At 53.5% G+C, this 24,069-nt stretch overlaps 1 protein-coding gene across 14 annotated transcripts in view; it reads right to left on the bottom strand.

Moving 5' to 3' along the window:
- SHANK2 (SH3 and multiple ankyrin repeat domains 2) overlaps nucleotides 1–24,069 on the bottom strand; it is a 561,061-nt gene that overhangs the window by 465,567 nt on the left and 71,425 nt on the right. For all 14 annotated transcript variants that reach the window (XM_070565748.1, XM_070565747.1, XM_070565746.1 and 11 more), the window contains exons 3-4: nucleotides 23,061–23,280; nucleotides 1,361–1,564 (exon numbers count right to left, since the gene is read on the bottom strand). In XM_070565748.1, the coding sequence (XP_070421849.1) occupies nucleotides 1,361–1,564; nucleotides 23,061–23,267 (411 nt within the window). In that variant the 5' untranslated portion in view covers nucleotides 23,268–23,280. The remainder of the gene's footprint in view (nucleotides 1–1,360; nucleotides 1,565–23,060; nucleotides 23,281–24,069) is intronic.

Consider the following 24,069-nt stretch of genomic DNA (forward strand, 5'->3'; position numbering starts at 1 on the left):
AAAGAGGACACTCATGCCCGCTGTTCTAGAAGGCACGACACAGCCCTGCCCGGGTCACCCAGTGCTTCACACGCCTTGTCGTGTCCGTTTCTCAGGGGGTGGGGGCACAGGCGATAAAGGGCCTTCAGATCAGCCTCTAAGAGGCTTTCTGATCAGAGCAGGCTCTGGACTTCCCGCTCTTCTCCTCCTGTTTTACTGTCACTACACAAATTATCAGCCCCAGAAATGAACTGTTTCTTCACTGTTCCTGATCTGTCACCTTCCACTGGAGTGGAGGCTCCGACGACCAGACCTAGACTGTCTTGTGCACGTCGGACACGCCCGGAAAGTGTCTGGCATATAGCCGATCCCAATAAGCGGTTTTTCAAAGAAAACCCATTTGACGGACGAGCAAACTGAGGCCAGAACAGCTTGCAAGTGGCATCCCGCCTCTTCCGCCACTGAAAATCCTCTCCCTGGTGTGACACATGTTCCCCCTAAACGGAGACCCCAATAACCGCGGCCTCGAAGTCGCCATCAGACCCGGAAATGTGCACATGAGGGAGTACTCGGGTTCTGAATTCGTATCCACGACACGCCTGACTTCGGAGCAATCTCCAGTCACTGAGAATGTCATAGAACCCCCTTGGATCACTCAGATGCCAGCTACAGTCCACACTCACTGTCTCTCACTATTTGACTAAGCTGCAATGAATGCGACCACGTAATAATGGTAGCAATGCGTTGGGCAGTCGTAGAAATGACTCCTTTCCTGGCCTCTTGTGTAACCGTCTTCACGTCTCATGTGGAAATCCTGCATGTCAAGGCGCGGTGCAGCAAGCCAGGGTCAGAATGGCAGGCAGTGGGCTCGCACTTTATGTGGACATGTGCAAGCCTGCCCAGCTCCCGCATCAACCCCTTCATGAGGCAGGCCCAGGAGTGTGTGCCCGGCTCTAGTGGCTCAGACAGCCCACAGGTCACTTCCCGAGCAAGAAGCAGAAAGGAAATCGTGATGTTGATAACAGCGGGATGGCCGCTGGCCTCCCTATGCCCAAGGGCAGGAGACTGACTCGGGGAGCAGAAAGCAAGCCCCATCCCACGTGCCAGGACTCAGAGGTCCTAGTGACACGAGCCTGAGTAGGACGGAGGCTTTGCTCACATCAAGATCTGTCTCCAACAAATTCATCAAATCTATGTTAAGAAAACAGACGGAGAGAAATTTGCACAACAGTCGGCAAATCACAACAAAAACCGGGGCGACCTCAAGACCCAAAGCTGATTTCTTAATTTGGGGTTCATTTCCCAATTCCAATCAAACCTGGAGGTGAGCGAAGGCCCCCCCGCTCCCCGCCGTGTCCAGGCTGTGAGCGAGAACCGGTACCTCCAGGGACGGGATGCCCTTGCCCGTGGGCTGCGGGTACTCTCGCAGGAGCCGCTCCTCGTCGAGGAACTTGCCGTCGCGCCCGTTGCTCGCCGGCTGGAACAGCCCGTAGTTCAGGACGTCCTTCAGGCTCTGGCTCAGTGAACACAGAATCCGCTGCTTTGCAACCCACACCGTCGCGTCCGGGTTAAATCGAATGCATTTCTGCAGAGAAGGACAAAGACACGGGAGAGGTGAGGTGGAACGCCCCCTGAAGCAGCCCACCTGGGCACCCGGCCAGAGATGGCAGAGGTGTTTCCGTCCTGCCCTCGTAGTTTCTCTGAGCACTGGACCCCTGGCCTTACAGGATGAAAAATAAGAGCTTCTTGTCACTTGGATGGAGACCTTGGGTAGACATAAGAAGGGAAGTGCTCAGATGGAGCCATTGGTGTCTGAGGCCTCAACTCTCATCATTGACTCAAACTCCAGTACCTGTGACATCTTTCTCGTGATCAATAACCACCTCTTGCCTCAGCCCATTCTCTCACTTGTCAGGGCTTCTCAAACTCGAGTGCTCATTAAGACACAGACTGCTGAACCCCGCCACCTCCCGAGAGAGTGTCTGATTCGTCAGGTCTGGGCCCCAGACCCTCACTTCTCACAAGTTTCAAGGGGATGCTCTTGCTGCTGGCCCTGGGAACACACTTTGAGAAGCACAGCTTGAACACATCCCAGCGTGACTTAATTTTTATGTGGACCCCTTTCTGACATTTTAGATACGGGCGGTTGTCTCGTCTGGTCACCTCACTGATGAGAAAGTCCATCCCGCCCACGCTGGCCCCGAACATAATGCTTTGAAAACAGGCACCACCCCTCCCACACCACAAAGGAGAGCGATTATGGAAAAATCACATCAGTTGCCACCAGAGCTTATTTTCAAAAAAGTTAGATAGTGTCGATGATACAAACCGATCACAAACACCTTTCAAAATCGTGACATCGCCGCTAAGAACCAGAGTGACACAGCGCGGCCACGTGCCCAGGTCCCTTCTGTGCTGCTCGCCAATAAGCCAGCAGAAACAAACGCCAGGGCAACTCAGCTTCTAAGTGTGACTTCTAATTTTTATTGAATTAAAATTACATTCTGTTGCATAGCCATCAGCAGGAGCTCCAGAATTTGCTTTATCACTGTAAAAGCATTCAGAAATAAATGAGGTTGGACCGAATATGAGGCTGGAACCAATTCTCTATGAGGCAGCTCTGTGTGCCCGGGGATGCAAGGGGCCCTCCTGCTGTCTCCTCCAGCCTCGAGGTCCATTCCTCCTTGCTGAGTAAGGTGATCCGTTACGCTCAACAATGAGGCTGGTTCAGCAGGCAGCCCGGATGCCATCGCCCAGGAACCCCAACCCCGTGCACATGAACGCTCCGTCTGCCCCTCTCTAATGTCAAAGGTCCGAATATGGGGTCATTGATAACTCGCCAGTTCCTGTCTCAGCCGTCATTGTTGGCCTCTGGCTCCAACTACATGGACACCTAACTCAAGTTGCCTCAGACACCAGCATCCAAGGAAGGCTGAGGCTCCCTCCCTGGGGCTGGCAGAAAGGATGCTGAGTGGAAGAGTGCTGAGTGGAGGAGAGGCTGGGAATTGTCTCCCAGGGGACCCGTGTGGCAGTGCAGGTGGTCGCAGAGACCGGCGTCCATTGCCACTCAGTAGGTGGGCCAGGGATGCTGAGTCTGAGTGGTGCAAGGGTCAGTCCTGCACAATGAAGAACCACCTTGCTCCAAAAAATGCCAAGAGGGCCCCATTGAGAAACTTCTAGAAGGAGCGGGAGGTTGGAGGTCAAAAGGCTCGGGTCTGCAACCCCAAAGCATACACTAACCCCGTGATCACAGGCAAACCTACCAACCCAGCCGTCCCCCGCGTTTCTGTGACGGAATCAGGCCCAGGACTTAACGTGCGGGAAAGTTATAAAACGTGTGAATAATCACCGAGAACACTGAGGAAGATATTTACGTTCAGGTCCTTTGTGGATCAGGAACATGGCGCCTTGGTTCAGATTTTCCAATTACTTGTCAATTTGCCCCAATGTTGAACACTGACGATTACAAGGGAGAGACAGTTTAATCTCCAGAATAAAGGACAAAATTTGGGAGCCCCTAAGTGATGTTTTTCAAAGAAGTAAAGTCTAGTCTCTGAGATGCCAACCAGCAGCTTTAGGGGAAGAGGCGCCAGGAAGGGCGCTGCCGAGATGGACCGAGGTGGCGTCTCTGGGGAAAAGCAGCGGAGAGGGATGGACGTGGCGTCCTTCCACCTAACGGCTTGGCTTTGGAGGAGCAACAAAGCACCTCCAACAGAGATTTTCACCCCAGTAGGAATCCACAAGACAAAAAAACCAACCTGGAAGACCTCCTCTGCCTGACAACGGTGGAAGGTCACTCTAACCAGGGCGTCCAAGACGAAAGAACATGCTGACGGTGAACCTAAGCACGCGGACCAGGCGACACGCGGAGAATTGGACACCGGCTAACAAAGGAGCAAGTCGGCTATCGACCATCTGCTGGTGACACTCCATTTAAGTCAACCCATCCCAGACTGATCCCCACTGGCACCTTCCACCTCTGCCTCCTTCTGTCCTCTGTCATCCTTCCCAGCCTCCATGGCGAGAGGGCTTCTCATTCCAGAAGTCCAGGAGATGCTCTTGACTTCTCCCTGTCTTGCACCTTCTAGATCAGTCTGCATTAATCTAGGGCCTGGAGCACTTGAGTCCTCGTCTGTCCCACCCCAACTGCCCAATGGGCCCCATCCTTTCTCAGGTGGGTCACTCCAGCAGCCCCTGCAATGAGCTCGCCTACACGCCTCTCAGACCCACACAACTTCCTTCTGACAGGCCACCAGTGTCCCTTCTGAGTCCAGTGACTCCACTGCCTGGGAGCTCAGGGCCAGTGCCCTTACCCAAGGGACACAGCAAAGGACTGACCGTGGTGTGGACCCTGCCTCCTTCTCAGGACGTGTCCTGCCTGTCCATGTCCCTCTCTGCCTTTGCCCGAGGCCCACACACATATGCAGCCACACAGACACACACATAAACACATCTAAACACAGACATACATGAAGAAACACACACATTCCAACAGTGCCAAACGACTCGCTGGCAATTCTCTGAAATGCCAGGCTGTCTACACCCCTGTGCGCTTGTGCCTGCAGCTGACCACACCCTCCCCTTCTCATCTGCCAGCTCAAATCATATTCACACTTCCCACCAGGGTCCAGGACTCACGCCCTCGAGGGCGTCTCTCTGGCCTCCCCCAGGTTGACCTGACCACTAAGCACCACACGTTGAACCCAGGGAACCGGTCTGACCACCCAAGACCCGAAGTCCAAGCTCATCTGGCTGACCCTGCTCCCTCCTGTCCAGCCTGTGGCTCACAGCCTCTGCATCCTGCATTTCTTGTCCACCAGGAGGGTGGGATCTGTGTGTATTTTGCCTTAGAAACCTTCTCCCTTTCTCCTAACTGACAGATAGGAGTCAGTAACTGTCACTCACTGACCTCCTGGAGTGACACCCAAGCACCAAGATGTCCAGATCCATCGGAAAACCTGGTGCGTCTGGGCTGAGCTGAGTGGCTTAGGATACAGAAAACTTACAAAAGGATGTAAGGAGATCTCCAAGACGCAACTCAGAGCGGCTTCTCCCACCTCTCCTGACAAGCAGTACGTTCCTCATGGCACGTGGGTGGTTTGGGAACGGGAGGGGGGCTGACGTGGTAGAGAACTGCAAAATCCAGCAGTGAGAGAAGGGGTTTGTGACCGACATCAGCCCTGATTTAATGACGTATACGGCAGCCCGACCGATGCCTGGGAAGGCTCCCAGGAGTCCTTCAGGCCAGCTTCTACTCTCTAAGTTTCTCAGCACCCTAGAGGCCCTGGTCCACAGAGGGAGGCGCATCCTAGCACAGGGGAACCCTCCACATCTCCTTCAAGACGGACGTCCTGTATCTCCTCGCCCCTCTCTCTCTCCCTCCCTCCTTCCATCCCTCTCTCCCTCCCTCTCAGCATCACTCCAATATTCAGCTGATTAAGGAGCTCCTCCCTCCTCCAGGCTGTGAGCTGCCGTGTGAGGACAAGGGATTATGTCTTTTTCTTGGCATAACTGTACCTGTAGTTGGGTAAATGTTGATGGAGCTGAACTGCACTGAATACACATTCTAGAAATGGAACACTCCCGGGTGACAGAATCCAACAGTAAAGGAAGCTCTGGTTTTGCTCACGATGGAGGATGACAGCTACCACTTCCTGAGGGCTTGCTTTGTACCCGGTGCTCTGTGAATACCTTATCAGTTTAAGACAGCCAAGATCCTGAGAGGCGCGAGACTGCACCACCCAAGTTTGCAGAGCTGTAAGCGGCAGAGACGTGGTCAACCACATCATTAACCTGTAGGAAACTCCGGTCCTTCCACTGGTAAAGCTCATGGTCAAGCTCAAATCTAAAATGAAGAGAGCAAGAGAAACCCAGTCTCCTGCACGGTCAACATGAGTTATAGCTATTCTGCAAGATGTGAAGCGAAAACCTGAAAATACTTGGACAGAGTAGGAAGAACATGGCGCTGGTGGCAGGCAGAGGCAGATGCCCAGCCTGGGTCTGCCACGTAGGCTGTGTCTATGTGTTTTCTAGGGTGTCGTAACAAAGCCCCACAGCCTAAGTGGCTTAAAAAACAGGACTGATTGTCTCCCGGTCCTGGAGGCTGGACATCTGAGGTCCAGGTGTGGGCAGGGCTGTTCTTCCTGAGTCTCCTTCTTGGTGTGTAGATGCTGTCTTCTCCCTGTGTCCTCATGTCGTCGTCCCTCTGTGTGTGTCTGTGTCCTGATCTCCTCTTCTTATGAGGACCCACCCCCGTCCTATTGGATCAGGGCCCACTCTAGTGACCTCATTTTACCTTAATCACCTCTTTTAAAGAGTCTTTCTCCCAATACAACCACATTCTGAGGTGCTGGGGGTTAAGACTCCAACACGGGAATTTTGGGGACACAGTTCAGGCCATAACACCATGTGACCATGAGCAAGTCTCTGCAACGCACTGAGGGCCATGTGCCCATGGTGGGCCACGTCTGTGTGGTCAGTACCCTGACCACGATTCATGGAGGATCACAGAGCTTATGTTTTGGGGTCACAGGCCCACCCATGTCAGGGTGGCTGGCCTGCCAGGAAAGAAGTAGGCAGACGCCGGACAAGGCTGTTTTGATTTACAACAACATAGCAGGAGAATTTCCTGTAAGACAGTAAATTACTTTCCAAATCTGTTTTGGGCCCCGTGAAATGAAGAGGATGACAATGGCTGTTCTGTAAGATCTTACAAGGGTAAGGGAGTGTCTAGACAAAGCTTGAAAGAATGGTAAATATTATGCTCCATAAAATACGTGTCGTCACCGTGGGCTGTCTGCAGGCCGAGAAAAGAACCATCAACAACACACGGTTGAATTAAAGATACGCACAGGTGCCACTACTTCCCCAGCATCTGCTCATGACCATTCCTCAGGTGAGACCAAATCCATCTAATTTACTCTCGACTTCCACCCAGAAAAAGCAAGAAGATGAGGGGAGAAGTGCTGAAGCATTTGGGGAGACTGGTGCTGACGGGACCGTACCTCCATCAGCCCAGGATCCACTTCAGGATCCAGAGCTGGAAACGCTGTAGGAATAAATGTCCCAGCTCTGAGAACGCTTCTAAGCAGCATTCAGCAAGAACTCAGGATACTCTGAAAGACATCCAAGTGCCTGAGCATGTCATTCATCGCAAAGAAGCACATTTCACGTTTACAACTTCATCTGGGGTCGCCGTTTATGTCATCATCTGTTTCTTTATGACGCATTTTCAAAGACCCATAATAAATAGAACTTAGCAGAAGCCAAGGAAAGGTGCATTTAAGAGTGTTTGGGCTTTGAAGAGCTGTTCACGTGCAATCTGCACATTTGCGCACTTCTGAGAAATAGCCAACATCAAGGGCAACCCAAACCATAACTGGATAATTTCCGAATGCAATTGTCCAAATGAAATATTAATGCTTTTCGCTGTGGACTAAAACCCATCAGGCTGGTACGTGGGGCAGCCAACCCTGAAACGCTGCCACAGGTAACCCGCGAAGCTGGAAACAAGGTAATTACATGGAACAGGCAAACGCCGGTGACCTTGCCGAGAAGGACAGCCTGATCCAAGGATGCTGAAGTCCGGGAGTCAAGCTGCTGCCTCGGAATGTTTAAACACTAATAAAGGATAAAGAGGCCATGGGTTCATTTTTCCGACCAGAATAACATTTTTCAAACAGTAAAAGGTTAATAGCAGTCACCGGATGCTGTGCTGAAGCAATGGGCAGACTGTGTGTCCGTGATTTTCCACGGGCTACAGGGGTCCTCTGCCATTGTCCAGGTGACAGTGAACTGAGAGGCACTGGCTCGGGATTTGCCGGTGATTCACGCACTCCTTGGAGGTGAGCCACTTTTCCTCTTTTGATACCCACGATTCCAGGCAGGCCCACAGCAAAGCAGAGGATTGGATGCTGGTGAGAGAAGGCCACTTAGAAGCAGAAGATGGAAGTGGAGAAACGGGCAGTCGGGGGAAGTAATTACGTGGCCCTGACGGCAGACACAAAGCCCTCGCCGTGTGCCCACCGGCTGGCTAAGAAAGCTTGTTAAATGCGTCATCTTCTCCTTACGTTCTCCTGGAGAGAGGTGTTAGCACCCCCATGCTCAAAGAAGAACACTCAGAAATCTCCAATCTGTTCCCTGGGTCACAAGATGCAAGAGGCGGGGCTGGAATCCGGCTCCCCGAAGGCCAAGCTAAGAGTATCAGCTCCATCCCACCAGCACAGGTGGAGCCAGGAATCAGGAGGATGGACCCGACAGGGGGTGTGACGCGGACTGGAGGGGGAGAAAGGGAGACCGTCAGGCAGCAGCCATGTACCACATACTGACATGTGGAATACGAGCCCCTGTCCACCCAGAGAGGATAATTGTAGGGGACCCGTCAGAACCGGGAGGAAGGCAGAGTCAGACCAGGCTTGAGGAGTCACGGAAATCCAACCACAGAGCAAAGGTGCAGGAAAAGAGCCTCACCCCTGGACTTCACGCAGAAAATTAAATATTGATGATTCAGGGCCCTGGCCTTGCCACCTTCTGGAAAATTCTTATCAGCCTGGGACACAGTGGGAGGAGGAGATATCTGTTCTTCACCGGCGTGGCCTCTGAACCACAATATTCTCGACACAATGTGGGATTTACAAAGCCTTCCCACAGAATGTGTAATAATTCCCGACCAAAGCCACCTTCCCCAAACATTATTTTCCCAAAGAGATTTAAGCGGGTCTTAGCGCTAAGCTTAAGCAGAAGAGCTCACCAGGTCAGAAGTTGTCGTGCAGGCCACAGGGACCCGGAAGCCGGCCAGTCTCTCTCAAGTCTAAAACATTAACCTACTGTCTCTCAGGAAGGCACAGCATAGACTCCTTACAACACACAACCGGATGCTGGCTAAGCAGGTTTCTGTTTTTTAATGATACATATAAAAATAAAGCCCCTCAGCCTTTAGCAGGCTGCCATGTGAGATGAGTAATAACCGACGTGACCAAAACCTGATTCGCTGGAGGGTCCCAGGGCTTTCCTCTTTGTTTTAAACAATTCACGACTCACTAATTTCCTGATTAAAACTGTAAAGTGTACACCACTCCATTTAAAGACAATGAGGCTGATCCTCATCAGCACATCACAGAGAAACTGGGGAGGCAGAGGGAAGTTGGGGGCAGGGGGGTGGGGGCTCTCTTTGGCCTTAGCAACCAATTAATGAAACCACAAAGAAAGCCAGATTCCACGCCTTCTATCCCCCCAAAAAGTGATCCAAATGCATACTACAAAGAACTTAGCAGGGTCACTCAAAGTAGAGATCAAAGCTCCAAACCATGTATTTCTGCAATGTAAAAGGACGGATGGATGCATGGATGGATAGGTGGATGGATGGATGGAGGGATGCATGGATGGATGGATGCATCGATGGATAGGTGGATGGATGGATGGGTGGATGGATGCATGGATGGATAGGTAGACGGATGGATGGATGAATGCATTGATGGATAGGTGGATGGATGGATGCATGGATGCATGGATGGATAGGTAGATGGATGAATGGATGGATGCATGGATGGATAGGTGGATGGATGGAGGGGTGGATGGATGCATGGATGGATGCATGCATGCATGGATGGATAGGTGGATGGATGGATGGATGGATGCATGGATGGATGGATGGATGCATGGATGGATGGATGGATGCATGGATGCATGGATGCATGGATGGATGCATGGATGCATGGATGCATGGATGCATGGATGGATAGGTGGATGGATGGATGGATGGATGCATGCATGCATGGATGCATGGATGGATAGGTGGACGGACGGATGGATGGCTGGATAGATGCATGGATGGATAGGCGGATGGATGGATGGGTGGATGGATGCATGGATGGATAGGTGGATGGTTGGATAGGTGGAGGGAAGGATGGATGGAGAGACAGTAGGATGGAAGGCTGGATGGATGGAGGGAAGGAAGGTGGAAAAATGGAGGGATGATGCAATGATGACTGATGGATGGATGGTATCAATAAAGACAAATCTCAAAAATACAATGCCAAGTGTTTTGAAAAAGCAAGTTATAAATGACATGCCCAGTATGATACCAGCTATCTATATTCTTTTTTACACAACAACACAACATTACATACTGATCACTGATACACATAAAAAGAGAGCAAGAGACAAGAGGGATTCACACTGAATTCATGACAGTGTTTGCCTCAAAAGAGACAGGACTGGCCATGAGGACAGGATGACTTTATCAGTAATGGTTTAATCCTGTGATTAAAAAATGACAAAACATTAACAATTGTCAATTTTGTGTAATAGAGATTTGGTATTTATATTACTCTTTGCATTTTTCTTTATTTTTAATTTTCTCTAAATTAAAAAAAAAAACCAGCATCAAACAAGACCTAGGGTGTTCCTTATCCTCTTGTGGGGCCTCCCTGCATGGACTGGGGTCAGCGCTGGCCCACACTCCACGGCCTGAAAGTTCTTGACCATTATTTCCTTCTGCCCATTTGTCCTCTTCGATGACTATTTTTAAGGCAGAAAATGTGCTCACGTCAGGGTCACATACAACTAATTTTCTATTTAAGTCTAAAATCCCAATCGAATTTCACTGTAAACAAGCGATCAGGAAAAAGAGTACATTGTGGGACGAGAGGATCTGAAAACAAAATGGCAGCCCAAAAGATGAATACATTTTTTGATACAAGAGTTTTTCATCTCTACCCTGCCTGAACTACTGGAGGACGTGTGAGGCCACTTAGTGGCGACATCTGAGGCGTCACTAGGGTAAGCATTGGTCTTAGGGGTAGACTTAAGGGGATGGGCTTGTCCCCAACAGGAGAAACAGACAACGAAAGAAAACACGGCTCCACCTCACAGGCCACATATCACCCGATTCCGCTGATATGGAATGTCCAGAACAGGCAAATCCATAGACACAGATAGCAGATGAGCAGTTGCCAAGGGCTGGGGCAGGGGGAATGGGCACTGGCTACTAATGGCTATGGGGTTTTCTCTTGGGGTGACGAAAATATTCTAAGATTGCTTCAGGTGATGGGTACCGTCACATGTGAATTTACCAAAACCCATCAAAGTGTACACTTTCAATGGGTAAATTGTATGGTATGCAAATTTTATCTCAATTTTTCAAAGAAAAGAAAACAAATCTTCTTTTGTCCCTGTCCTGAGAAACATCAAAGACCAAGGCACCACATTTTAAGACGTGTTGATACAAGTCACCGTTAAGGACCCTTCGCCCAGCCAGAGCACAACTCTCAAGAGATGTGCAAGAGTCACATCTGCTCCGACCTCGTTGACTTGGTCGTCTTGACCCGTCCGTGGGTCCCCACCTTCTCCTGCCACCTTAGTCCCAGCCTCGGTCAACGTCTCCGTGGATTCCTGGAGGAGCTCCCACCTCGCTCCAGCCCGCGGCCCTCAGCCTTCTCTGCTGCTTCGACTCGCCCAGTTCATTCCCACCTCAGCCTCTCTGCCCCTGCACAGCCTCAACCGGGGCTCAGCTCAGAGGCCACCTCCTCACCCAGTGGAGGCAAGAGTTTTAGATGAACTCATTCACTCTCACTAGATGCTCCTTGTTCACTCAGTTGTACCAGCCGCTGGGACACAAAGACGAGCAGAGCAGACACAGGACCCCTCGTGGAGAGGGACACTGACCAAGCAGTGACCCACGTCCTTAACTGTGAAGTCTCATCTGGGAGGAAAGCGCGGAGCAAAGGCATGGAGACATCTCATGGAGGATCCACCCCAGGGGAGGGAGAAGGGTACCACGTGCATCCGAGCTTCGTCCTGAGAACAGGAAGCACTCATAGGAGAGTTTTATACACATGGTGGCAACTGTATGTACGTTAAACCAATGACCTCAGGTGTTGTGTGGGGAGCTTCCAAGAGGAAAGGGGTTTGAAGCCGTCCTGGTTCGGGAGAAAGATGGCAGTAACAGAGGTGGAGTCGGGGTGGTGATAAGGGTGGAGAGCGTGACACAGGGTCACAGGGATTCAGAAGTTCGAAGGGTAGGACTTGGGGGTGAAGTGCCTCTGGTGGCTGGGGAGATGGAATGCTCAGATACCCCTTCATTCCGGAAACAGAATCAGAGAAGTTTCTCGGTCAAAGCGTGGAAGAACCCGACCGGCCGTCAGCTGGGGAATGGACGGACAGCACGTGGTCCGTGCAGGCCACGAAACGGGACCCGGCCAGAAAAAGGGATGAAGCACTGATGATTGCAGAACTTGGCAAATTGACTGAAAACCACTGAATGGCATACTTAAAAAGAGTGAATTTTATGGCCTGTCAATCATACCTCAAGAAGGTTGTCTTTTTTTAAAGGAACCACTTGCCAAGTTGGGGAACCTCAGTGGGGCCAGGTTTGGAGGGTCACAGAGAGGAAGGGAAGGTCAGGGGACCCGCTCTGGACAACTGAGTCGAGGGGCTTTTGAGCTTGCAACTGAGACGGTGTCAAGAGAGAAGTGGGGTCTGGCCCTGAGATGGGAGGTTGGAGCTGAAGATGTGGCTGTGGACACGGACGTCCTTCACAGACGTGGGAACGGGTCCCGGGCATAGGAAGAACACAGAGTGATCCCAGAGCCTCCTGCCAGGCTGGAGTTTCAGGAAGGCCTCCCCAAGCTTTGTCGTGAGAGAGGAATAGCAAGTAAAGAGATCGGGAGGGAGGGCAGGATTCCAGGTAAGGGCATCCTGTTTGAAAGGGAGACGAGCCAGGGCGGGGGCAGCGCCTGTAAGCGCTGGGCCTGGGGAGCCTGCGCGGCCAGCCTGCGCTTCCTGCTGGGCCCGAGCCTCCACCCTCTTCATTCCTTAGGTGCTAGGATGCTGGAGAGAGAGCGGCAGAAAGGACCTGACCCACAGCTTCCCCTCTAGAAAGACGCATCCTAATGAATCAATGGCAAACCTTCTTGGAGCCAAATTAAGAGGCCATCCCTCCGGCCACTAATGTCCACAGTCTGGACTCCATGAGCTCCCGAAAGAAGACACGCAGCCTCTGGCCTCCTGGAGGACCAAGAGTCACGAATTAGACATGTGCCCAGCAACGTGCTCAAACGGAGCTTTTCAAAGTCACACACGACTCCTGCGCCGGCCTTCCAGCACCCTCCATCGCAATGGACGGCGGCCTCAGGGTCTCTGCAGGATGAGAGGCCACCCCAGGGGCTCGATTCTCAGCTGCCGTACAAGGAGACGGGCTCAGAAACTGCCAAGACAGGTGAAGGCCTCCTAATATTCAAACACATGGGAAACCTCAGAAACAAAAAGCAAAAGGATGAGGTGTCTGCGACCAAGAGATAAAGAAGGGCTCAAAACCTGAAGGCGCGGGAGGTGGAACCTCTCTGCTCCCGGAGTTCTATTTTGATCTCAGTGATAAAGCAGGAGGCCAAGGTCACTTGGCCATCAAGCATATCTGACAGTCCATTCGGGAGCCGGTGATGGATTAGAGCGCGTCTCCATCAGCTGATGTGTGGGGCGGGGGAGGCAGGCACGGCAGGGATGCGGCAGGCCGAGGCTTGACAGAAGAAATTTGAGCGTGTGAGAGAGAGAGAGAGAGAGAGAGAGAAAGAACGGATAAACGGCAATAAATTATCCTTGAGGGGGTCAGGACACCAGCTGAAATGCTTTTTCCTAAATGAAATAAACTTGAAGATGCACTTAATTAATAAATGGAACCATTGATTAACGCAAAAAGGAGAGACTCATTTTCCTGAAGCGTCTGCCAGGAGGTGGGCCAGGCCCTCACACCTCCACTGACTCATTCAGACAGGTCGTGGGGATGGGCACATGGGCTCGCAGCTCCAGCAGAGCTCTTGGGGCGAACCCTGGGGCAGAGGTGGGAGATGGTGTAGACACCCAAGGGACCCCGAGGCGCGGCACAGTCCCATATTATTTTCTTGTGCTCTCTACTTGTGACGTGACATTCAGTGTCGAGTGGAAACCGGACCGCTGTGTGCCCCAGTGCCAGCTTTGTTCCCACTTCCTCCTTCACTGCCCTCAAAACATAAACAACAGAAGAATGATAGTTTCTATTGATTTTGGCACATGCCGCCTGTTTAAAAGGAGGAGCTCACTGCCCGGTGCCAGCACTCAAGCCCACAACAGGCCCTTTGTGCGTGTGTGATCATCCAGAGAGCAGAAGGACACACACCCGCCACCTTCCCAGAGCCCACCCCATCATGCCATTCCACGCACGGCCCTGGGAACCCACCGGCCCAGGACTCTGCTCATCAGGGTTTCCGGGGTGCAGGGCGGCCCCGGGGAAGTGTGCCTGGAAGGATTTTTAGCACCGCCAGAGGCTCTCGCTCAAAGGTTTAAAACGTCAGCCCCATTGGAGGTGTGAGACTCAGAGCAGGCACTCGGCGAGAAGACGCAAGTCCAAATGGCACGTGGGGTGAGGGGTTGCACGTGGGGTGAGGGACCAAAAGTGGGGTGCAGGACCGCATCTGGGGCAGAAGAGAGACAGCTGCATGAGTTTCTGCAGCCACTCTCTCCCGGCAGCGGGGAGGCACCAGGGTGATAAGTCTGCTCAACGGCTCCCCTGACCCCCGGGCAGGATTCCAGGGCCCGTCTCGCATCCCCTGCTACAGGAGATTCAGCCCCACAAGGGCCCTCACGCAGGAACAACAGCCGCTTTGTTGAAGAGAGCCCATGCCCGTGGGATTTCTGGTCTCAGCCTCAGGGCCTTTGTCTTGAACAAAGTGAAGAGGGGGAGTCTTCAGAAGGTTCCGGAAACAATGGTGCTCCTGGGAGTAGAGACCAAACCTCTGGGAGGATCTCCCTTTCAGGAAGAATCATCGTCATTCTGGGCCTGGAGAGCAGGTACCTCTCCATCAGCAACCCCGACATGTTCCAAAGCCTCCGCCGGGCACCAATCAACAGAAGACCCCCTAGGGGCATGAGCCGGCCGGCGCCACCCCACCAGGCAGGGGGTGGATGCGGGCCTCCAGATCAGCTCCAACGTGGGGCCACCTCTCCTAACGTCCCACGGCTGCCCCCGAGGGTCTCAACAGCCGAGACGGCAAAATGGCCTCTGACTCCGTTGTGACTGCTGAGTGCCTCCCAGATGGGGACAGTGCCAACAGATGGGCTCGGACCACGGAGACCATCAAGGAGACAGATGTTTAACGGGCGCTTGCTGGTAGCAGCTGCACGCCCAGCCTGCGTTGCCTCACTTCACCTGGTGCCCGGGCTCGGAGACCTTCAGCATTTTGCAGACTGTGGCGGGGACGTGACTCTGAGCCGTCCGGGATGAGCCTGACCCCGTGCTGCTTCCTCCGCAGGGCTGCCCTCTGGGCACCTTCCCGTGACGGATACCAGCTGCAGAAGCAAATTAGGGCCAGGTACCAGGTGACCAGCGGGTGCATCCAACGCCGGCATCCAGCAGGCAGAGGCTCAAGGTTGCATGTCCCAGGCCACCAGCCCCGCCCCTCTCTAGCCCTGCCTCTCTCTAGCCCTGCCTGGGGTCTGATCTTCAGCGTTCCCACTGTGCACTGGAGGAATCACAGACCTACCTCGGGATTGGGAGGGCATCGTGGGGCCTTGGGATGTGGGGAATGTTCCACCTCTTCGTCTAAATGCTGGTCACACATCACGCCCTCTCTGTGCACTTAAGATCTGGGCACTTTCTACAGGTGTGTTATACTTCAATAAAATGCTCAGATGTGCTGCCCAGCTCAGGGGATGTCACGAGAACTACGTGAAATAATGCACGTAAAGACCTTGATACGGCGAGTGGCCCGAGGTCGACGTTCAGGAAGTTACACAAGATGTGCTGGCGCAGTTATGGGACAGGGGTTTCCCCAAAAGAGGGACTAGGTCTGCAGGGATGTGCGACATCCGGATGGAGGGCTGCGGGCTGAGGGGGTGGCCCCCCCGGGGCAGTGAGCGGGGACAGGGTGCCTCCACCCCCAGCAGCTCCATCCCCCGCATCCCTCTGGCCTTCCACATTCGGATCTTTAGGTCTGGGGTCTGAAGTTCAAGAGGAGAGCTTCTCCAGTCCTCCACATCCCTCCGGATCAATAAACACCAACATGGAATACTGGGGTCGAACAGCCAAAATGCTGCAACGTAAGGATGGGTGCACCCTGAGGTCACCCAGGTCCCCACTGGTGGGGCCTTTCGATGAGCAATGCAGCATCCCGGGGCTGAGAAGGGATGAAGACAGCTCTGACCAAGTGACCCTAAATAATGAAGGGTACCCCCCAAATTACCAAAAATAGAGAACAGGCATAACCTAATGCCAAAGGCATCCCCCTGGGACAGGGGGAGAAAGTGGACACTTAGGGAGTGAGGGACTCCTAACCTCACTTTCATTGCCGTAAGTGGTACCGTAGGAGACAAAAATCCAGGCATCCCGCGTCCATATGCTCTAATATGGACAGACGCAACACAGGGGGTCCTTCTCTCTCCCCTCCTCTCACCGGGCAGGGGTTGGGGAGACAAAAGCAGATGACCAGGGCTGACTGTCCAGCAGAGACCCCCCCCCCTCCAGCAGGGCTCCTCGCTGAACGGGGGCTGCTCCAAGGGCTGGGAGTGTCCCCCGTGAGAATGGGACATGCTCCCTGCACCATGCTCCAGAGCAGAGCACTTCAGAAAATCTCAGAAGAAAAAGGGGAGGCCAGGCCTTCTGAAACGACTGGGCACTCCCCATCCCTGGGCCTTCGCATCTAAAGGGTCTGCAGACCACCCGGTCTGTAGGTGCTCTCCAAACAGAAAGATGCCAAGCAGCTGAGAAACCACTGGAACAAGTCTGGAAGAAGAGCATGGAGATAAAGAAGACCTTACAGGAAAGAAATGAAGAAAGGAAGAGAGACGGCATGCAAAACTCTGACATCTGATCCACCTATTCCGGATGAAAATACACCTCAATTAAAACAAGAAAGATCTCCAAGAGCGCTTTATGCTAGGGAAGAAAATAATAAGCCATAAAACCCACTAAAGAAATAAATAACTCACAAGAATAATTTTGAAAAAGAGTGAGCACAGGGCTGAAAGCACAAAATGGAAAGTCAAAATAACACGATGACAACAAATTAGAAATTACAAGAAACAGAACAGAACGGATCCCACTGAAAATGCCAGAAAACAAAGAAAGTCTCAGGAAAATCGCAGAGAACAAACAGGAAAACACCGAGTGATCAAAGCAATTGCAGAAAAGAAAACAGATGAGGAGAAGGGTAAGCCATCATCAGAGTAACTGCTGTCCTGGAAACAGAGAACCCGACAGGCAACGTGGAAAAGGAACAGAAGGAAGAAAACATCCCTGAAACGAAGGACAAACAGTACCTGCAGATCGGAAGGTTTTCCAGGAAAAACAGAGCGGCCAGCGCCACTTCCTGGTGTCGTAACTGAAGTCAATTCTGTAGGAATCCAGTAAAAAAAAAAAAAGCAAATCAAGCCACCAACAAGACATATCCAAAGCAATCTTCAGGGCAAGAAGGTCATGCAACAACATCCCATAGATTGGGGGCGGGGGGGGAGGGTAGGAATTGTGACTCAAAACATATCACAGAAGAAAAACGACACGCCAACCGAGGGAACTCAGAAATATTTTTAAGCATGTGCTCCATTCTCGTTAGTCACAGATTCCGTATTTGGGATTTGCCTACTGGCTAAAATTTATTTGTGACCCCAAATCAATACCTGCGACACCTTTGTGATCATTTACAGTAAAACCGAATTGAGTCAATAAAACTGAGTTGCCCGACGGGCAGGTTCCAGCTGAGGTTGGACAAGGCGATGCTCTGCCTTCTGTTTCAGCTGCCACCTTGTAAACCAGCGTCCTCATTGTGGTCTATTTCGTGCCCCATTTTTGCACTTCTGTGCTTTTTGTTGGTGATTTCCCTGCACCCAAGTGTGGTGCTGAAGACCTGTCTAGGGATGCTAAGCACAAGAAGGCTGCGGGGTGCCACCCAGAGGAAATACGTGTGGTTCGATGAGCTTCGTTCCACACGTGCGCTATAGTGCCGCTGGCGGTGGGTTCCATGTTAATGAATCAACTATGTGTATCAGATCAGGTGTCTTTACACAGAAATATATAAAACGAGGTCATGGACTGATCCATCCGTGAATATGCTGCGACCAGAGGCCCACAGGAACCTAACCCTGCATGTCCCCTACAGGTGGGGTTCAGTACTCGCTTGCTCAAGGTGGCTTTTAGGCTACAACTACCGCAAATAATGAGAATCAACTGTACATTCACCCAGGAAGCACCGCCCTCAGGAACCTCCTGGAGAAAAGACTGAACTGATTAACTCCATCCCAATCAGGGGTGACATGAGATAGAGGCCACTTACACCTGGCAATGGGCATTCGCCCTGGAAGAGGGATGGAGACACTCGGCGCTCTGAAGCAGCATGGACATTAGTGAGATGGATGGTGACCACGTGGAAACAGTTCTGCACCAAGAAGAATCAGGAAGCAGGGGAGGAGAGGAGGGTGCATGTGTGTGCACGTGCGTGTGCAACCAGCTACTTGTTCGACACACTGTGACCCACGCTCAGAGCTACGCTACGATGCCCAGCCCCCTCTACAGTCAGGAGCAGCCTCCAGAGGAAGCGAGGGGAGGTGGGGGGAGTGACGTGGTCCACGAGTTCTCTCTCTTCCCTCCCTCATCCTCTGGGCACATACAGGGGACCCTGCGGGGGATTCCAGAGCTCTAGGGAACCGCCTGGCTACTAGATGGGAGGAGCCTGCACCCCCGGAGGGACTGCGTGGAGCAGAACCTCTGCCTCTTTGTCCCTGCCAATCTCCAGTGGACCGGGAAGAAAAAAAAAAGAAAACATCTTTGTGCCAAGCTCCTGAGGTTTGGAGGTCTGTTTATTACAGACATTAGCTTAATTTACCCCAAATGATATAAGGAGAAAGAACTCAGTTCCTCAGAGCATGAAAAAAGGAGGAAAAAGACTGGAATTAAAAATGAAAACAAGGGGCCGGCCCGGTGGCGCAGTGGTTAGGTTCACGTGCTCCACTTTGGCCACCCAGGGTTCTCAGGTTAGGATCCTGGGTGTGGACCTTGCACTGCTCGTCAAGCCACGCTGTGGCGGCATCCCACATAAAATAGAGGAAGATGGGCACGCACGTGAGCTCAGGGCCAATCATCCTCACAAAAAAAAAAAAGAAAACAAATAAAGATTCCAGCCTTCCAGAGTTTCATAACTGTTTCTTTTAACTTCACGGATTTATCTGGAAACAGTGTCTCTTGTGACAAAAAACACTACTAAAGTTCATATTTCCTTCATGGTCTTTTTAGCCTTTTATAGTCAAATTAAATCACCTTCATGATGGTGAGTTATTAGCAGTGTGTGTACCGACCTGTGTTTCTATCCGTATGCACATCCACCCACTACCTGGAACCCTTTGGAGAGGCACGTCTAGAATGTCCACCAAACGCTACTGACAACCACTTCTGGGGCTGACGTCTGTGCTTTATAAGAATGACGTAACTTTTATAAGAGACGTTAAATGGCATAGAAGAAAGAGCGCCTCGGCACCATGTCCGCACTCCCGAAAAGACTCATCTGTGTTGCCGGCGTGGCCCTGCGGCCGGCGGTGTTGCTGGATTAGTTCTGGGGCATCGGGTCACCCCGAGCTTTCCCTAGAAGGTGGAGCATCTGGCTGACCTCGCTCTGGGATGACAGGTGCCAGCAGTACAGAACTCTCAGCCCGGGCAGCACCCGTCCCCAGGGAGAGCGGGGGCCTAGGGCCGGGCCACGAGCAGAGGTCCCCTGCTGGAGCTGCCTACATGGGGGGAGAGGAGAGACGCAGCCCTCGGAGGCACTGAACCCACTCATCAGACCCCACAGCGCTGGAAGATGGGGCCCTGGATGTGCACAGAGCAGGGTGACGCAAGCCTAGTAAGAGCGCCAGCACCGAATGGCCAGCAGGTGGCGCAGTGGGACGGGCCGCCCCTTCCTCTGATCCCAGCGCACGTCCCTTCCCCATCACGGCCTCTGCCACCACCCGTCACTCTTCATGTACAAAGGGTGGACTTGTAGTTCCGGGCCTGCTATCTAGAGAGCCTCCGAGGCTGTCTACACCACCTCGTCTATACCACCCTGTCTTCACCACCTTCACAGATCCAGCCCCACTTCTCCCACCTCCTTTAACACAACTCTCAAATGAGGAGGGTCCTTAGCACCCCAAGACCGACAAGACGTGAGAAAGAGAGACGACGGGACAGCACAGAAGGAGACGATCCAGTCTCACCCAGGTGCCCGAGTCCTAGTCCTGGGACGGCCCCATGTTCTCTCTGCAGCAGAGGGGCCTTTGCACCAACGGCCCCCTCATTGCTCAGGCTGCCTGGCCATTCCCAGAGGACGGCATGTGAAATGCTCCCAACTCGACCCAACCAGGGTCCCCACCATGCCCACAACGTCTGCTCCGTGCCCGAGCTCCGTCCTCACCTCCCTGTGCTGGGCACGCAGCAGGACACTGGGGCTCAAAACCACACCTGAGACAAAGCGTGCCACAAGTCAGAGAGGGACATGGCACCGTGACTTAGCACCCAGCACGCCCCGGCGGGTTCAGTCGAAGGTGGAGGCCCATTCCTTCCTCTTCTATAAATGGGGAGCCCCCAAGGAGAGCTGTGGCCGCCCCACGCCACCCCATCCGGCACATGCACCTATGGCAGAAAGGGCTGCTCTCTGAGACTCCAGGCCACCTGATCGGGAGAGACAAGAGAATTCCCACCACCGGAGGCGCACACTTGGCCTCTGGAGGGCCTCTCTGAGCCTCCCCTGTGTGCCCCAGACTTTGTCATCTGCTCAGTGAGACTCCACAAAGAGCTCAAACCCAGCCCAGCCCAGCCGGTCAGGTCCCCCCATCACACCACACCCCACCCCTGGTCCAACCCACCCCTCTGCCCGCTGTGTCCACTGCCCAGCCCAAGCTCCAGTGCACCCCTTTCCCCTGCCATGTCCTCCCCAGAGTGAAGCCCTCTCGGTCCTTCAAGCCCCAGCTGAAACGGAAGCACTGAAGGGGAGATCCCCGGCTCCTGCTCCCCCTTCACCCACAGGGACCTGCTCACGCCCGTTTGCCCCAGAACAACCGTCTTCCTCACGTGCGCCATGCTCGGAGGATGTTCACCTCCACTTCCCCGGCACCGGGTTTAGCACCTGGCACAAGAGAGACCCTAAATACCTTCCTGTTCAGTTTAACACAATTTCATTGGGAAGAAGCCAATACCATGTAGGAAACACCAGAAGATGGAATGAACCGTTTTCTTGTACAATATAGGCCTTAAACAAGCCTGGGCTGAGGCCCTCTGACCATTTCCTTACGCAGTTAGAGCAGAAGTCAAACTTCCCACTATGGCCTGCAGAGGCCGCTGTCTCTCTAGCTCAGATCTCATCTAACCCACAAGCTCCTAGGCATCCCCACAAGCTCCCATTCCCACGCTCCAGCTGAATTATGGGGGCCTTGGAGGCACTGTGCCTTAAAGAGCTGGCCAGTAATCTGACAGCCCTGCAAAGATCACCACCCCATCGCCTCTGTCATCCCATCACCCACCACACCATCACCCATCACCCACACTCAACACCCATCACTCCATAAGCCATCACTCCATCATCCACAAACCCATCCATCACCCATCACCAACACTCAACACCCATCACTCCATCACCCACACCCATCATCCATCACCCATCACCCACACCCATCACCCCTCCACACCATCACCCATCACCCACACTCAACACCCATCACTCCATAAGCCATCACTCCATCATCCACAAACCCATCCATCACCCATCACCAACACTCAACACCCATCACTCCATCACCCATGACCCATCATCCATCACCCATCACCCACACCCATCACCCCTCCACACCATCACCCATCACCCACACTCAACGCCCATCACTCCATCACCCATGACCCATCATCCATCACCCATCATCCACACCCATCATCCATCACCCACACTCGTCACCCATCACTCCATTGCCCATCACCCACACCCATCACCCCATGCTGGATTACTTTCTTCACACCCTTCCCATCGTACAAAACCTTCCTAGCTGCCGTGTGTGGGATTCCACCCCAGTGCCTGGAACATAACCTGGCTCATCACAGACACTCAAACACATGCAAGTCACTGAGCAAGGGCATGTTAAAAGGACCATGCACAACAGTATGTCGATGTCCCTGAGAATCGCCCAACCTCCCCCAGACCAGCAACGTCACCAACCAGGAGGACTTGAGGAGCACTCGTGGGAATGCAGCCCTTTCACGGGAACCGGGAGAGGCAAGATTTGCAAGTGCTTATCTCTGCTCTGAGCAGTTTCCGATTTCATCAGAAAGCCCCGATAGACTTATAAAAGAAAAAAAAGTCAGGGATCAAGGAAGCAAAGCTCACATGAAACGCTTTCTCAGGGAGTCGAGTCCGAAAGTGTCCGGGAGGGAGGCGCAAGGTGGTGCGACCTGGGGATGCTCGCTCAGGCATCTTCGGTGATCGATTTGGAGCACCCACGGGGCCAGTGCCACACAGGCAGCTGGGCGCCCTGCTGCACACCCACGAGTCAACCCTCCAGGGAGACCCGCCAGCAAGGACCCACAGGCACTAGGCAAGCGCGAGGTGGGGGTGGATGCCAGAGGCCATGAGAAAGAAGAAGCCCCGAGGGCTGGGGGGGACACAGGAACCAGAATGTGGTCCAGACCCTGAGGGAGAACCAGGAGTCAGCCAGCGGGCACTGCGGGGAAGGGCGCCCAGGCAGAGCTGCACACCCAGCAAGTGGGAATGAGCAAGGGACGTCGGGGGCTGTGTGTGACTGAGCACAGGGCAGCTTGGGTGCTGGGAGCCCTGTTTGCTAATGTGCCTACTGTGTGCGTTTCCTCTGCAGGGCTAGTCTCTGTGCCCTGCAGGTGTGGCCTCCATCCCGGCACGTAGTAGGTGCCCCACGAATGACGGGGACCGAGGCAGGCACGGGGACGGTTGGGACCAGCAGGAGTGGGGTGGCAGTCAACAGCACAACATGTGGGGGAGCCACCAGGACCGGCCATGCAGAGGGTGACCATAGGCACCCTTGAGTTCAAATCACGCTTGATGTGGACCAGGAATGAGCTGGGGGCTCACCGTCTGCTGCAGGTCCTGGATGAGGATGCGGATCACCAACGTGTTACCCTGGCCCTCCTCCGTCCTGGCGCTGCCCGGCTTCTCCGCGGTGGCCCGGATGGTGTCGTAGATGGTCTCTTCTTTGGAGCTGTCGGACTCCGACCCCACGGAGTAGTCGGAGAAGCTCTGGGCCATCTCGTCCTCGCTGGATGTCGGGCTGCGCGGCATGGCTGCCCTATGTCTGTAGGGAGGAGGAAAAAGACGAGGAAATGTGAAAATCGAAGAAAGAAAAGCCAGGGGCGCAGTGGACACTGGTGCTTGCGTGAGTGCAGGCTCAGGTCCAGTCGCGTGTGATGCGCGGATCTGAAGGCAGCGAGAGCGCGCGCCCCCACCCCCACCTCCCTGGACCCAAGCGGGGCGCAGGCAGGACCGGCAGGGGGCGGAGGGAGCTCTGCCGGGTGCCGGGAAACCCGGCATTTACAAGGAGCCTTAAGTCGCTGCGGCCATGACCACAGTTTATAGGGACTAACCAAGGGGCCGCTGGAGCCACTCGAAACTTTGCAAAGGAAGAAAAAAGGCTCCCTCTGGTTTCTCTTTGAGGATAGAGCAGCAGCAGAGGACGTGCAGGCTCAGGTCAGAGGGGCACCGAGTTCACGCTATAATAACCCCCTCGGCTTCAAACACGGAGCAAGAAGAGGAGACGTGTAAAAATAGAACCGGAAGGCAGGCCGGGCTCAGAGATGAGATAATGTCCAGGCCCAGGAGTGAGCGGAGCCCACAGGCGTGAGCTGGCTGACGCCGGAGCCGGGGTCCCCGAGAGTCCGTGGCAGCTGGGGGTACAGCTCCCTCACGACGGAAGGCAATAAATGCTCCTCAGCAAAGACCCAGCACCTGTCACCCCATGCCGACTGCCACCTTGGGCCGGGGCTGTGAGCAAGCACGTGGAAGGCCGCCCCAGCTCTGTGGGCCGCGGTCCAGAAAGGTGAGGAGAAAAGCTGGTGTGAACCGGGGATGCCGGGGAGCCAGTGGA

Source organism: Equus przewalskii, chromosome 11 (assembly GCF_037783145.1).
Source record: "Equus przewalskii isolate Varuska chromosome 11, EquPr2, whole genome shotgun sequence".
Taxonomy (NCBI): domain Eukaryota; kingdom Metazoa; phylum Chordata; class Mammalia; order Perissodactyla; family Equidae; genus Equus; species Equus przewalskii.